This window comes from Asterias rubens, chromosome 3, assembly GCF_902459465.1.
Source record: "Asterias rubens chromosome 3, eAstRub1.3, whole genome shotgun sequence".
Classification (NCBI taxonomy): Eukaryota; Metazoa; Echinodermata; class Asteroidea; order Forcipulatida; family Asteriidae; genus Asterias; species Asterias rubens.
Window position 1 is genome coordinate 21,497,851 of NC_047064.1, and position 15,232 is coordinate 21,513,082.

Sequence of the window (15,232 nt, forward strand, 5' to 3'; positions counted from 1 at the left end):
TATAAACCTAAATTGATGTACCTCAGTCCTCTTACATGGCACTCACAAGTCCTTCTACCAACCTAAAATTTGACAACCTTTCATGACTACATCCTTGGGAAATTCGTGGAAAATGTAATTAATTTATCTTAGGAGGCAATAAATGAAAAATTAAGCGTAAATAAACTTGACCACAGCATTCCATCCTTGGTGACAACACTCGTGGGTTTGTCTCCTGTAGTACACCAGTTAAATCCAATCGGTCCCCCGTGCCCTAACTGGCAAATCCAACGTCCATTCGAAACATTCCTCTTTTCATGGACTGAGAGAAAGAAAATCTTCACAAAAAGTTCCAGACCAGCTGTTGGGCTGTGTCCTTTAAGTCCAGATAATTGTTCGTGGCAACAGTAAATAGCTGATTTAAAATCATTATGTACATTAGAACAGAGAACACAACTTCCATTCTTTCTTCTTCTGTGTTGTTCCGGAACCAACCTGAACCCCTCCTGGCCCCTTGGCTGCACCGCCAGCATCCTGTACAAAAAAACAAACAAAAGAACAACAAAGTGACAATTATTATATATTCCTGGTAATGAAACCAATGATGCCTCACTGTAGCTTGCAAGCCTGAGGAAACCTGTAAACAAGGGTGCTTGCTATGTGAACCAGAAAACACAGGGGTTAACCCTACCCTTTTCACTGTAGCTCACAGGCTTGAGGAAACCTATAAACAAGGGTGCTTGCTATGCGAATCAGAAACACAGGGGTTACATATGCTCTTAATCAATGCATAGAGTAAGGATCCTTACTCTATGATCTATGTAGCTTGCAAGCCTGAGGAAACCTGTAAACAAGGGTGCTTGCTATGTGAACCAGAAAACACAGGGGTTAACCCTACCCTTTTCACTGTAGCTCACAGGCTTGAGGAAACCTATAAACAAGGGTGCTTGCTATGCGAATCAGAAACACAGGGGTTACATATGCTCTTAATCAATGCATAGAGTAAGGATCCTTACTCTATGATCTATGTAGCTTGCAAGCCTGAGGAAACCTGTAAACAAGGGTGCTTGCTATGTGAACCAGAAACACTGGGGTTAACCCCTACTCTTCCAAGTGTTCTGCTTTTTTGTTTACATGCACAACCAATCCGAGTGTTCGGGACTTACAGCTTAATGTCAATCTGATGGACAAAGCAACTATGGTGCAAGGTATATTCCTCAAGGACACAAGTGTTACGACCGGGACTTGAACCCACACTCTGCGTCCAGCCGACCAGAGTCCAGCCGTCGATTTCACCAAACTCTTCCTAACTTAGGATTATTCTTAGGACTTAGGACGAGTTCAGTTCCGTATCCAAACACGTAGGATGCATTGAACCCATCTTAAGTTAGTACGAGTTACTCATCCTAACTCGAGATAGGATTAATCCTAGCGTTTCTTGAAATCGGCTGCAGTGCCCTTAACCGCATGGCAACAACACAACACATGTACAATATACAAGGTTCAGAAGATTCTCCAGAAGACTCTCATAATCAGATAGTTTGACAAGAATATTGAAGCTGACTTATGGCTAGGGTTTAGTTATAAAAATATTGATGTCAAAATATTTGTTAGCTTACAAGTTTTCTGTCCATTTTGGCTTTGATGTCTCTTGCAAGAGTGACGAAACCCTGTCAACAAAAAAGAAGACAAACATTATTCTGTTAAACCCACTTACTGTCTGACCATTGTATATCATCCACTGCAGAAAATACTGCTTAGCAATTTTCTTTGCTCAGCAAAATATTGAGTGGGGCACCAGTTGCAACAATGTAAACTTTACAGGATTTTAGGACGTATCCACTTTTCTGCTAAGCAACATTTTCCTGTTCTTAGCACATTTTGTGCTTATATGCCTTAAGCAATTAAGCCCTGGGCCCATTTTCATAAAGCTGTAAAGCAGAAAATACTGCTTGACAAATTTCTTTGCTAAGCAGAATTGAGAGGGGCACGAGTTGCAACAATGTAAACTTAATGTAATTTGTGCTAGTATCCTATTTCTGCTAGGCAATACTTTTCTGTGCTTTGCAAATTTTTGTGCTTGCAGGCTCTATGAAATTGGGCATTACTCATAGATCAGTCCAGTTTAAAACTTACCTCTTCAACATTGATGCTTGCCTTAGCACTGGTTTCCATGAACTTAATTCCATACTCGATTGCAAGCTGATGATGAACAAAAAAGAGGTAAACATTATTTAAATGTGGCTACAAACTAAACCACCAAATTTTCACTACTTCTTCGGGGAAGTGATGGCTCTTCACGCGTACACATTCATCAAGGACAATGGCTGATGACGCATGTTACGGTCCAACTATTGTTCATTGCCTATTGTTTATTGTTTTAAAATATTTTACTGTATATATTGATGCAATTTAGCTTCGCATTTGCTTTCGTGTTAAGTTTGAAATGGGCTTCATATGCAGCAGAGGAATGGGTGCTTACAGCAATTCTTGTTCGTTTGGATTGGTGTGAAATTATTTGTGGTGGATGAAGTTTGTCTGGTAGACCATTGGACCAGATGTGTTTTTTTTCTTGCCAGAATTGTGAGGCCATTCCCCTAATGCCTGATGGATGTTCTTGAGGTCAGTCGTTCATGAAGAGGTAGACCCAATGCTTGGGCCAATATCCTTACTTTTGGCTAACCCTAAAGGCGGAGTCACACTTCAGCGATAACAAAAACTATAACGATCACGACGCAAAGAGAACGCATTCTATTGGTTGAATTGCTCCATGCAGAATACGCACACGCTCATTCAACCAATAATATGCATTCTCTTTGCGTCATGACTCTATAAAATGAACTACAAGGATACTTCTCATGGTACTGACTCAACACGTGATTGACTTTGATACATTGTACTAGTAAACCCGATCCCATGTAAAGCATGATCGGTTTAAGTGCCGTTCTCAGTCAAACAGAATTTCAAAAACATACAGTTGGATTTTTATTGCTTTGGTGTTTGTGTGTTCAGTAAGCAATGCCGTTCCAAATACATTTACTAATCTCGCCATTGAATAACATTCAAGTCAAGTTTGCAGAGCATTGCTATCGCCATCCTGAGCTTCCAGCCAGCAAGCTTGTCTTCTGGGAGCCCAAGCAAGGTCAAGCTCAAATAGGCAGAGGTCACCTGACTTATGTAGACATACTAAGAAGGAACACTATGTTTGTGACAGCTGGGGATATATATAGATGCATGATTGACAGGGAGATCTAGAGACAACTCTGTTGTAACATCATTGACCGAGGACAGCACTCGAAACCCAAGAAGAAGAAATATCTAAGTAAACATTCCTTACCTGCTCTCCCTTGTCCTTAGTTACCACTCTTCTGTCTTCCATGTCGCATTTGTTCCCAAGGATCATCTTTTCTACATCAGATGAGGCATGCTAGAGGAGTAATGAAAATAGGACAGTACTTTCATATATGCTTTTTTTTATTATTTTTTTTTTACATTTTCTGCTTGAAGCTGTTAACTGATTGTAGGTTCATAAATACTTGGGATGGATAAACTGTCCCAAGCTGGGACAGTTTATCCATTTTTATTGGTTGAGACGAGATCACATGACCATGTAAGCTATGCGAATACATGTACATGTATATACAAAGTAAGAAGTGAGTACACGTCACCTGACCTTATTACGTCAAAAGAGGGAGCTACACATGTACATGTTTCAGATGATTGCAAATTTCACAGCCCAATTCGAGTTGGTAGGTCGCATATTTTGGCTCGTGCAAGTTTTAAAACTCCCAAATAGTTTGAAACTTGTGCCTGCTTGAGGAAGTATTCATCGCTCAACACATGCATAGAAAGTCATTGCAGAGTCGAGGTGAACTGAGGCTAAAGTGTCAGATTTGTTCTCCACTTTTACAGGGTTTTTGAATTTTGTAACAGAAAACAATCTTAACTTCTTAATACTCTGGGGAGACAGATTGGTTTGGGTTGTTCTACATACCTCCTCAATATTCCTTATCCAATTCCTGATGTTTTCAAAGGACTTCTGATTTGTGATGTCGTACACCAGCATGATTCCCTGATCGAAAATAAATACATGATTAAACTGGAATAAACCATCTACATCAGGGATGATATGCGATCCTTTGAAAAAAGTAGGAAACCTTTCATGGAGAACAAGGGCTGACCTACACACGGTGTAGGCTTGAATAGACATTTCAGGCTATTAAATTACAATTTCCCTGATGTTTTTCAAGGGCAAACGAAATCGGAAATCGGAGTTAAGTAGGAAGAATATCATGCCTGTAACATGAACTTTCCATGACTTCACTTTGTTGGGACTTGCTTCCTGTCCTAAACATAAAACCTTTGTTTGTATAGTAAATGTTGGCTGTCTGCATCAATACAAGTTAGAAACCAATAGTAAATGCTGCACCTTACCATGGTTCATAGATAGTAGCATACTGAACCAGTAGTAGCTATCTTAAAATAACAGTATTACAACAGCTAAAGACCGTTTAAAATGATGTCATTCAAAAGTCGGAAATGTAGGAAGAAACATGACTAAACCAAACTGTGATATACACGTATGAACAACAAATTCTTTCAATTACAGCCCGGTAAAGGTTAACTAAAATACACTTACGAACCCTTACTGAAATGACTAATAGTGTAGTAATTCAGGCCTGATACTTCACGGAGGCAACGGAGGCGATTGCCTCCGTTGCCCCATGCCATTGCCTTGGTGCCCTTGAAATGCTCCAGTAGAACTTTACAATTTCCTCATAGGGTGCCCTTTGCCACAGAGAAAATGCCTTGGTGCCCTTGCCCTTTCAAAAACGAAGCATACAGGCCTGGAAACATTAAGGTGTCTTACCATTGCCCCTCTGTAGTAGGCAGTGGTGATAGTCCTGAACCTCTCCTGACCGGCTGTGTCCCTGTAGGAATCATAGTCACAAATTGATCATCTTTTTTTTCTAAATTATTTAAATTGTCGGATATCCAATCTTTTTAATTATTATGTTTACTAAAAAATTCTGTTAAACGTTCACTGATTGATTTGAATTTCTCTTTTATTGCACACATTTAAACAAATCTATGACATTTATTTTAAGAAGAAGACACAACTCCAATGAAGGAAACAGCAGTAATTCACTTTAAAGATATTAGTTTTGCATCGGGATAAAAAATAAAATTTGTTTTTACCCTTACACTGAGGTGTTTAAAAGGAATATTACAGAATTGGTAAGAAACAAAAATCTCGTGAACAACACATATTTACATAAAATTTACACGGCCTTATGATGATGATAGTAGAAAACATCCCTTGAAATATTTTTGTCTCAAACTTCATAATATCTGACGAGAAACAAATAGTCTAATTTCGCGTTTGGAGTTTATCGCTCAGTGAGCATTTTATTCATTTTTGTTTTGGCATCGAAGCAATGCAAAATTTGTAAGCGCTTTTTTTTTTTACTAATCTCTCGTGACCCAGATGGCCCAACGATCTCAAAATTCTACAAGTTTGTCAGTTTATGTGTATGGTGGATTACATAAAGTGCTTACACTGCCAGCAACTTTTTTGCTAGCAAAACCAATTCTGTAATGTTCCTTTAAGCACTGTGTACTTAGTACTTTCCAAAGTTCTGTTGATCTACACAGTAGAATGGAAGCTCCTCAAGTTTTTCACAGAACTCAGGACAGTACTGACTATACCTGCTTTTAAAGGCAGTGGGCACTATTGGTAATTACTCAAAATAATTTTTAGCATAAAACCTTTCTTGGTGACGAGTAATGGGGAGAGGTTGATGGTATAAAACATTGTGAGAAACAGCTCCCTCTGAAGTGCCATAGTTTTCGAGAAAGAAGTAATTTTCCACGAATTTGATTTCGAGACCTCAGATTTAGAACTTGAGGTCTCGAAATAAACCATCTAGACGCACACAACTTCGTGAGATAAGTGTGTTGTTTTCTTTCATTCATTATTATCTCGCAAGTTATCTCGCAAGTTCGATGACCGATTTATGCATATGTTGAGGTACACCAACTGTGAAGGCTAGTCTTTGACAATTACCAATAGTGTCCACTGCCTTTAAAACACACCGGTGTATGGGTAAACACAATTTATACACACATACTCACCATATTTGCAGTTTAATTTTCTTGCCATCTAAATCTATTGTTCTGATTTTGAAGTCAATGCCTGCATCGGATGAAGGGAAAAAACAGTGGCTGATCAACACTTTAAAAGGAGCAATATTGTCAACTTCGTTGGTACATCAATTTCACAAAGCACAAAGACTCATCTTTAGATGATCACCATAGTGATTTGTAAACATCACACTTTGCTTAGCAATTAAGACTGATGCACAGTCAAGCTCATTCTTACCTCTTTGATTTTTTTACAGAACATGACGTCTTATCATTTGAGGCGTTTTAAATAATTTCACCTTTATCCAAACAATAATTCCAGATTACTTGTCTCGAATTTCGAAACCTCTTTGCTAGTTTATTGGAAATTTCTTACCGATTTCTCAAGTTGTCAAAATGTGTTAAATCAAGTATGGCTAAAATCAATTACAAAAAAGCTCCATTTAGCTTTAATCAGGCAACTCAGTTTTTGTAACAGTACCTAGTAAGCATTTTCACTTCTCTACTATGAACACCACAATACTTCTTTGATAGTAAACATTTGTAAGTACATATGATACATACTTTGGTATTGCACAAAAGGAAATGGGTTTCCCCTTTGCATTTGGACATGGAGATTTTTTTTAAAGGTACATGAACTACAAGGGATTGGTTAGAATAATAAAACAATAATTGTAAAATGTTTGTTTAATTTTAGTCTGAAAGCACAAAATTATGAAGTTAATGGTATCTAGGACCACTCTTTCTGTGAACATTAATATCCCTCTGAAATAAAAATCATAAGAAAACTTTATCTGTAAACCTAAGAGAAAATAATATGCTGATTTTTGTTGTCACAACAACAAAATTATCAGGACGATGTGTTAACATGTCGAAAATTGTGCGTGTTTGTTTCACTATTTTCTGCCGACTCTCATACAACCGATTAAGCCCAAATTTTCACAATGTGGTTGATCAAACATGAAAACAAAACATGAGCACTAGGCCTATCTGTCTAATTGATTATTTTGTCAGCTAGATTCTACCAATCCTGTATACCTTTAAAGGAATACAATTTTATGAAGAGTAAATTCATTCCCATTCTCTAGTTTTCCTCTCCTGAGAGTTTCTTTCTTGATAATAACAAATCCTACATTTTAGCTATATGTTATAGATTGTTGTTCCCAGTGATATTCTGTGTAATATAACCTGCCAAACATCCTGCAGTTTGACTGCTTGTAACATGCCACTTTTCCTCATATTGGGGAAAAGAGAGGTCAAGTAACAGCCAGGAGGATTTTTTTAAGTGTATGGTGACATTTTAAAGGGGAAATGGTGCTCCGGAAAAAGGGGAAAAGACGACAGTGAGTCACTAACCACAGTGTATTGGTTGAGTTTCTAGGCTTTATACTACAGCAGTGTGCACAACCTGCAAGGGGTAAAAGGCCCTGGATTGGAGGCAAATGATAATAGCTAAAGCAAGGGTATACCTTAGGTAATTAATCCAAAAATTATTTACCATAAAAACTAAACTTACTTGGTCAGAAGCAATACAGCTGTTGTTAATAATGTAAAACATTTTTAGAAACACTTCCCTTTAAAGGAATGTTGTTTTAGAAAGAGAGTTTTTAAAAACATTTCAATCTGAGAACCAGTTCTCAGATAAGACCCAGTAAATGGGGCGCTGTACTCCTTTTTTCGAAATTTTGACATTCTCTGTCGTACTATCTAGTTCGACAGAGAATGAAAAAATTTAGAAAAAAGGATTACAGCGCTCCAGTACGACAGAGAATGTAAAAAATTTAGAAAACAGGAGTACAGCTCCCCAGTTACTGGGTCTATTCTCAGATTCTGTTTTTCTAATTAGGGATTATTCTTTTTAGTGGAACCCCTCCAGATGTTTGCCGACTCAGAAACACTTCCACCTTTTGAAATGAAATGTTCACGGATTAGTTTTATTGCATACATTCTCTGTAGATTTAAAACAATGAAACTGTTTCAAGAACCTAGGCATACTTTGCCTTTAAAAAAAGGAAATTGGCAACATCAACAGCCAGCAATACAAAGTGACGGCTCACATGTCTTTTTTAACTCCACTGTTTCATTTCCCTGATTTAAGTATTTTTTTTAGTATACTGTTTTTGTTTTGATGTATTTAAACAACTTTTTTGTTTCACAATAAAAACACTTTTTTGTAACAATCTACCAGGATTTGTATACTGCATGACCTAACACTAAGTTTTACTAGGCTAGATAATTACTTAATTCATTGAATGAAGTACCAATCAAATTTGCCAAGTGTAAACCTATTTTATAAGCATTTTTTATAGGAAGTTCGAAATTAAAAGATAAATAATGTCACCATTTGTTATTCAAATTTTACAGAATATTATTCTATAGTAGAATTACACAAGTGTCCTCGTCGATGAAGAGAGTAGCATTTGAGTGAATTGAGTGAGTAGCATTTAAAACAAATAAAGGAAACAAACTATATTATAGTATCAACATTATTCATGATGTTATTTTAAATTAAGTGTGAATCAGAAAAACTATGCTGATGTATAGTCATTATGTTCATTTATTTTAAGTAACACAAGTTTATACAAGTATTGTCATATAACGAGTACAATTTGTAAAACAAGCATGCCAAGTTTCAATAAACCATTAAAATTGCATTTATATTTTAATCAGTAAAATTTAAAAAGAAACTCAACAAATCAAACACAGAAGTTTTAAAATTACTTTTAATAAATAAAAAAGTTCCAGCCTAGCCAGGCTCAACCCAACCCAATGCTGGATTTCTAAAATAATAATATTTCGTCGTATCTTCCACTGGTAGTGGTATCCGTCTGAGCATTAAAAATGTTTGTATTTACGAAAGTAAATTTGTCAATAATTCAAATTGCCAAAAGCGCAAGTTGTCACGAGTGCATGACACATACACGATGGTCGAGTTGTCCAACACATTGAGTTTCAATGGAGCGGAACCGATCACCACGACAAAAACCGATTCTACTGTCCCAGTTTCAAAAGAGTTTACAAATCACTTAATCCTTACCTATTGTTGAAATGAAAGTCGAATTAAAAGCATCCTCTGAAAATCTGAAGAGTACGCAGGTTTTTCCAACACCAGAATCACCGATTAAGAGTAACTTGAACAGGAAATCATAGGTTTTAGCCATGTTTCTTGCATGTCTAACATGGGTATACTACAGTGACTAATGCGTAGTCTTTAGGTTTACCTGGTACCCGGTAGTTTAGTGCGCTATCCCGGTTGAGCTTAAGTCTTGTTCCCGCCTCTTCGTATTTCCGTCTAATGTAATATCATTACACGTTGTATTATTATTATCGTATACAGGCTACAGACGCGTGACGCTGGACACCAACTTATAATCTGGGAAACACCCTTATTTGAATAATTTATTGACACTTCCGGTTACGTCATCCCTTCTTAGGTATTCCCCAAGACAAAAGTTCTAGTTTTTAAATTATATTTTGTTCCAGTAGCTTTGATTTTTAATGATAACTCGAAAAATCTGCTTCTGTAAATCCCGTTGACCGTGTCGGCAATTCTGATTTTGTTTTATAAATCTGGACTGCAAGTTGGTTTAGTTTATAATGATAAACATATACATTTTTGTTTTCCAAGCTCTACACAAACATAATATCGATTCAACGTTTGTAATAATTTTTATGAATGATATGACATGCTAAAATCAATCAGCTTTGATTCAGTACTGAACACTAATTCTAGTCATCGTGGACAAAACCCACTTGGCTCAGTAGGTAGGATTCGAACCCATAACCTATCAAAAGTTGATATTATATTGTGAGAAACGGCTCTCTCTGGGGTTACGTAGTTTTTGAGAAAGAAAGATGATAATTTCTCACTATATTTGAATTATGATTCGAGACCACAGCTGAGGTCACAAGCATCTGAAAGCTCACAACTTGTGCGACAAGGATGTTTTTTTCTTTCATGATCATTCTCTCGCAACTTCAGACGACCAATAGGAGACTTTCCAACGCTAGGCGGCAGCAGACATACCGGGTAAATTTCCATTGTTTACGTAGTTCTGAACATACGCATAATTCTGATAACAATGGATTTACCCGGTAAGTCTGCTGCCCTCTATCGTCCCAGAAAGTCTCCCATTGAGATCAAATTTTCACAGGTTTGTTATATGCATAATGCTGGGGCCAAAGTGATGTCTTGTGAAAATCTGTAACACACACCCTCACAATATAATCCTGAATATTTATCACATCAAGGTTACCGTGGCGGGTATAAATATGACCGCGGGTTTCATGATCAGTTCAAGGCTGAGGTAACGTGTCATGAATTGCCAACAAAGAGTGCACCGAAAAGGCCACACACGTAAGCCTACTCACGCGCCAAACTCATTAGCATAGGCCTAACAATTGCCAATAATTATACTCTTTAATACAATTTCTGTGGTTATGCAACTGACTTATGTAATACTATGATGACAAATTACCTGAGGGTCCCATGCTTCAACTAAGAGACTTGATAAATTAAGCCTTTAAAGTGGGTCCTATTAATTTTAGATTGTAAAGTGGATAAGTGCTTCGCGCGAAATTAAAACTGCAGTGGCAGCAAACTCGGTTTGGAAAATTACATTTATATTTTTTGGAGTAGTTTTTCCTTGGTGTAATTAGCAAAAAATCCAAATGGAACTAACACAAATTTAATAGAAATCTGAAAATAGGATTGATTGTTTTTTTCAAGAGCCTGAGAGACTTGTTACGTTTGTAATCAGCATTATTAGTGTTGGTTGCCATATGGGATTATTTAGTGTGGTGCAGCAGCGCGCCCTCAACATTCCCATTTACTTATGCAGACTTACCTAGTGTTGGCAACAGGTTGGTTCGAAACCCATCCTCCGTAAATCTCAATAGCAAACTACTCTTTCCAACATTTGACTCCCCGACTAGCAGCAGCTTAAGTTGCATGTCATAAGGTGGTTTTTCTAACACATTTGCCATCTTGGTTATGGACCAACAATACACATGTATTTGGTGCAAAGTGTTATTTACGCTCTGTAAATCACTTTGTTGAAAGTCCATTGTGTGATAACAGGAGCAATATACGAAGTGGTTTTGAATTAAAGGGATTTGTTGTTTCTTTGTGGTAAAATTATATTATTGGCTCAGGACTACATGCAGTATTATAATGGATTTCACAAAAATTGCCTTTGCATTCTTTTGGAGATTATAAATGTAGTTAGTTGACCAAGAGTGGTCTCCAAAGTAACTGTTGCCAAAAAGAATTGTTCAGTTTATAAGAAAAACACTTTGGATGTTGATATTCATCAAATTTATGAACATTTGTCATGTCATTGAAATTGCAATTAACGACCTAGAGCATTGAGCTAGAACTGTTATGTTATAAAATTGTTGTTGTTTTTTATTGGTTTTTTTCATGTGACAATTCACTTGAGTCTTTCTTCATTTTCTTCAAAAGTGTCGCGCAGAAAACACGTAAAAAGGAGCAGTACAAATAATGATAATACTTATTGTCAATGCCCATTGGTCCGGATGATAATAGGTCAGGGTGTGAGTGCAGCACGTAGACCTTTTACCTGCAGCTGCAGTTTTGGAGCTTGGTGTTGATTTATTCTTATTGGAGCACACTGCCTATATATGTCAATCTTCCCAGTTAAAATAGGCTCGAAATCAATGTTATTCCAGTGAATGGGGCCCAAACCAAACTCCAACTTGGTTTAGATCAATTTATTAGGAAAGTACAATTCAAGCTAACACCCATTTATTTCAACATTTATTGTGCATTAGAAACGGTGGATTAACGACCCAGATATCAACAGATGATACCCCTCCATGAAAGGTTCCAATTCTATGATACATCGTTGTATTTCTGTGAACAGTCTGGCTCCAGCCTCTAGTTGTTCACTATTATAAGTCTCTATGGATCGTTCACATAATATACCGTGATTTATGAACACTTTTGAATGTTGAATGGTTCACTTAGACAATGCCAACATTCGTTCTTACCTATTGTGGAAATAAATGTTGCTCTGAACACATCATCTGAAAACCTGCACAGTACACACGTTTTCCCTACACTCGAATCACCAGTAATGAGTATTTTGAAGCGATAATCAAACTCAGTCTGGTATTTGTCCGCCATTTTTAGCAGGCGTTCATCCGTGACTGTCGGGTGGGTGCAAAGTTTATTAATTTTACCATAACAAAATGTTTATTTACACCCCTTATAACCACAATTTGGTACACTACAAAACTAACAGTTCACTGACTATTAAAAGACTTCGCACGCACATCATACACATCAAAATAATACTCTCCGTCACTATGGTCCTCGTCTTTGGAATTCGGTTGACCAGACTATCAAAACCTCATCCTCTGTGGCTAGGTTCAAAATATCTTATAAAAGGTTCCTTATTTCCCAGTATTTAACATAGTTTCTATACCTATGTTCAAATTGAAGTTTTTGCTTTCTTTGTCATTGTCATTTTCTCCAGTAGTTTGGTCGTATGTATGTATGTCTGTTTGTCTGACGATCTGTCTGTCTGTCTGTTTCGTCTGTGTTTTGTCCTAAGCATTTACCTTTAGTTTTTCTATTTTGTTATGTATAGGCAAGCCGCTACAAGCTACCTGGCTTATTGTAGGCTTTGCCTCCACGCGTTTTCCGCCAGTTTATTCCTTTTCTGTCATTTATAGATACATGTAGGGCCTATGTTTTCCTATTGTGGAAATGTTTTGTGGAAATAATTTTTTTTTTTTTAAATTGAACTGACCTATTCTTCTTTGTTTTGTTGCGTTCACAGAACCTCATTCACTCCATCTTAGAAACTTGGACGTGAAATCTACAGTTTCTAATCAAATACAATAAAGGATGATTTCGGATGCAAACTTCCGCAAACTGTTAAGTGTACTTCTGGCCAAGAAGGAGATAAGACACCGATGAAGGAAATTTCAGTTTCACTATTAATGGAGGATACCCCAAGGAATTATTCCAGGGAAAACCCACACAGTAGGGACTAACCCAATCCACAATGCCTCCCGCGTGATTCGAACCGGGTCCATGAGGTGGACGGCGAGAACAGATACAACTACAACGGCATAAAAGCTGGACTGTGCATAACGCTGCGAGTTTGATGCATGCATGCAATAGGTTACATCAGAAGAAAAAAAGTGGAAAATAGACTGAAAAGTTACAACGTTGACGTCACAGATTCACAGTGAAATCGTTACATCTTGGTTCAACTTTCGTTCGCTATTTTGTGACGTCATATTTGTGATTGCTTTTATGGGGAAGTCTATTGGCATTCAGTGTAAAGATGAATCTGGATCACAACTCGACTGTTGTCACGAACACGCGACATGACGTAATCCATTGGATGGTGTCACTTGTCGGTGTCGTGGGTCATGGTTAGACGTCACGAGCCAGACGGAAAGTTGCGATTATTAAAGTCAGGGATCGTTTAATTATAGAAGTGACTTCTTGAACTCCATGAGTTACTAGAGTCGATAACTTTATGATTAAAGGAATAATAGGCAGACGGTGTTCGAACTGCAAGTCGACTTGCTCCGTCTCAACGCTCCAATGACATCAATGCAGATGGATCATAGAGCTAAATAAGAACTGGATAAACAACACAACAAAACAGTATACAATCATGTAGACCCAAGTTTCCTCAATAATATTTCAAATACTTGTTATTAAAATGTGTCTTTTTTGTTTTGAATCAGAGCAAATGGAGAGGTGTGTGGGTGGGGCTAAGGTTCGTATTCGGGTTCGGGTCAAGGATCGGTTATGCGCACCACAGGATTGTCACCCATCCGTTTAGGATCGAAATTAAAGTGTTTTGCTATGAATGACGAACACAAATACACAGGTTAAAGGACTATGCTAAAACCCCCAAAACAAACAGTGCCCTTGATGGCGACCTACACCGCGAACTGGGCCCAATGACATAAAGCTGTTGCAGACAAGACAATAACTGCTTACCAAAGTTGTCTTTGCTAAGCAAAAAATTAGTGTGGCACCAGCTGCAACAATGTAAACTTTATGGAATTTTGGCTGGTAACCAGTATCTGTTTAACAATATTTGTCCATGTTATGCAGGTTTCCAGCTTACATGCTTGTGACAGTGGGCCCGTGCACTTCACCGTGCTGACGTGCTATTCGGTCCCATGGGGGGGGGGGGGGGTAACGGATTCCCGCCATATCTTGCATATGTTGATACTTACCAATTGTATGAATGAAGACTCCACTAAAAGTATCCTCAGAGAATCGCCAAATCACAGCCGTCTTTCCAACACCAGAATCACCAATGAACAGAATCTTGTACAAATATTCATAGCCTCTGGAAGCCATTATAAGTTGAGTCACACCGTGTTCCGGTATGTATGAAGTCGAGGCTGGAGGTGGCGGGGCTTGACGCCGTACAGCGGCGGCAGTGGCCGGCATGAGGCCGGAGTAGTGGGCCGATGACCAATTTATCTGCATTACACAATAAGGCAATCAGTAATTGAAAAACATAAAGGCAACGAACCTTTTATACACAGGATATGCGGCAAGCCGAACAATAAAAATGATTTCCCTTGATGATGGCTTTCGTTATGGTTTCCTAGTAATAATTTTGAGTTCCTGACTGTTCAAAACTTTCCCGGGTGAAACCCGGAGGCTATGACTTCTACCGTTGCAATTGTTTTTGTTTGTTTCACCACCAAAACAAATCATCTCTTGGCCGTCTCCATAATATACAAAAGTTTTCATTCAGATTTCTTGAACTATGATGGATAGTACATTGTAAAACCTTACGGAAATATGACAAATAGAATATGCCCGGCCCCACGAGGAATCTGGGGGTAGTTGATTCCGGAAATAGGTCATCGGACTACTCACGGGTATGGAGAAGGTGAACGCACCGCAGCGATACAAGCTTGTAGATGTTACTTATCAGCCAGTACAAACACAACTTGAAGACCGTTGCTACGATAGTTAGATTTTTTAATTCCCACATTTTTTGCAGTTCTAAAATTCTACTCTTAAGCTAGAGTGTTGCTCACTGCCTGTCGTAGAATGTCGCAAGGTCGCTGTCGTGGATCGTACACCCATGTCGAA

General features: G+C 37.9%; 1 protein-coding gene across 2 annotated transcripts; it reads right to left on the bottom strand.

The window, feature by feature from the left end:
• Positions 1–12,276, bottom strand: LOC117288587 (ras-related protein Rab-8A-like). 2 transcript variants are annotated; one of them, XM_033769500.1, is made up of 8 exons: positions 12,136–12,276; positions 6,115–6,175; positions 4,850–4,910; positions 3,974–4,051; positions 3,317–3,406; positions 2,116–2,181; positions 1,599–1,649; positions 1–513 (listed from the first exon to the last, which is right to left on the bottom strand). In XM_033769500.1, the coding sequence occupies exons 1-8, from the start codon at positions 12,269–12,271 to the stop codon at positions 418–420; spliced, it is 639 nt and encodes a 212-aa protein (XP_033625391.1). In that variant the 5' UTR covers positions 12,272–12,276; the 3' UTR covers positions 1–417. The 2 variants fall into 2 exon arrangements, with proteins under 2 accessions (XP_033625391.1, XP_033625392.1); XM_033769501.1 differs by lacking the exon at positions 12,136–12,276 and adding an exon at positions 9,161–9,324.
• Between the last annotated feature and the right edge of the window lie 2,956 nt (positions 12,277–15,232).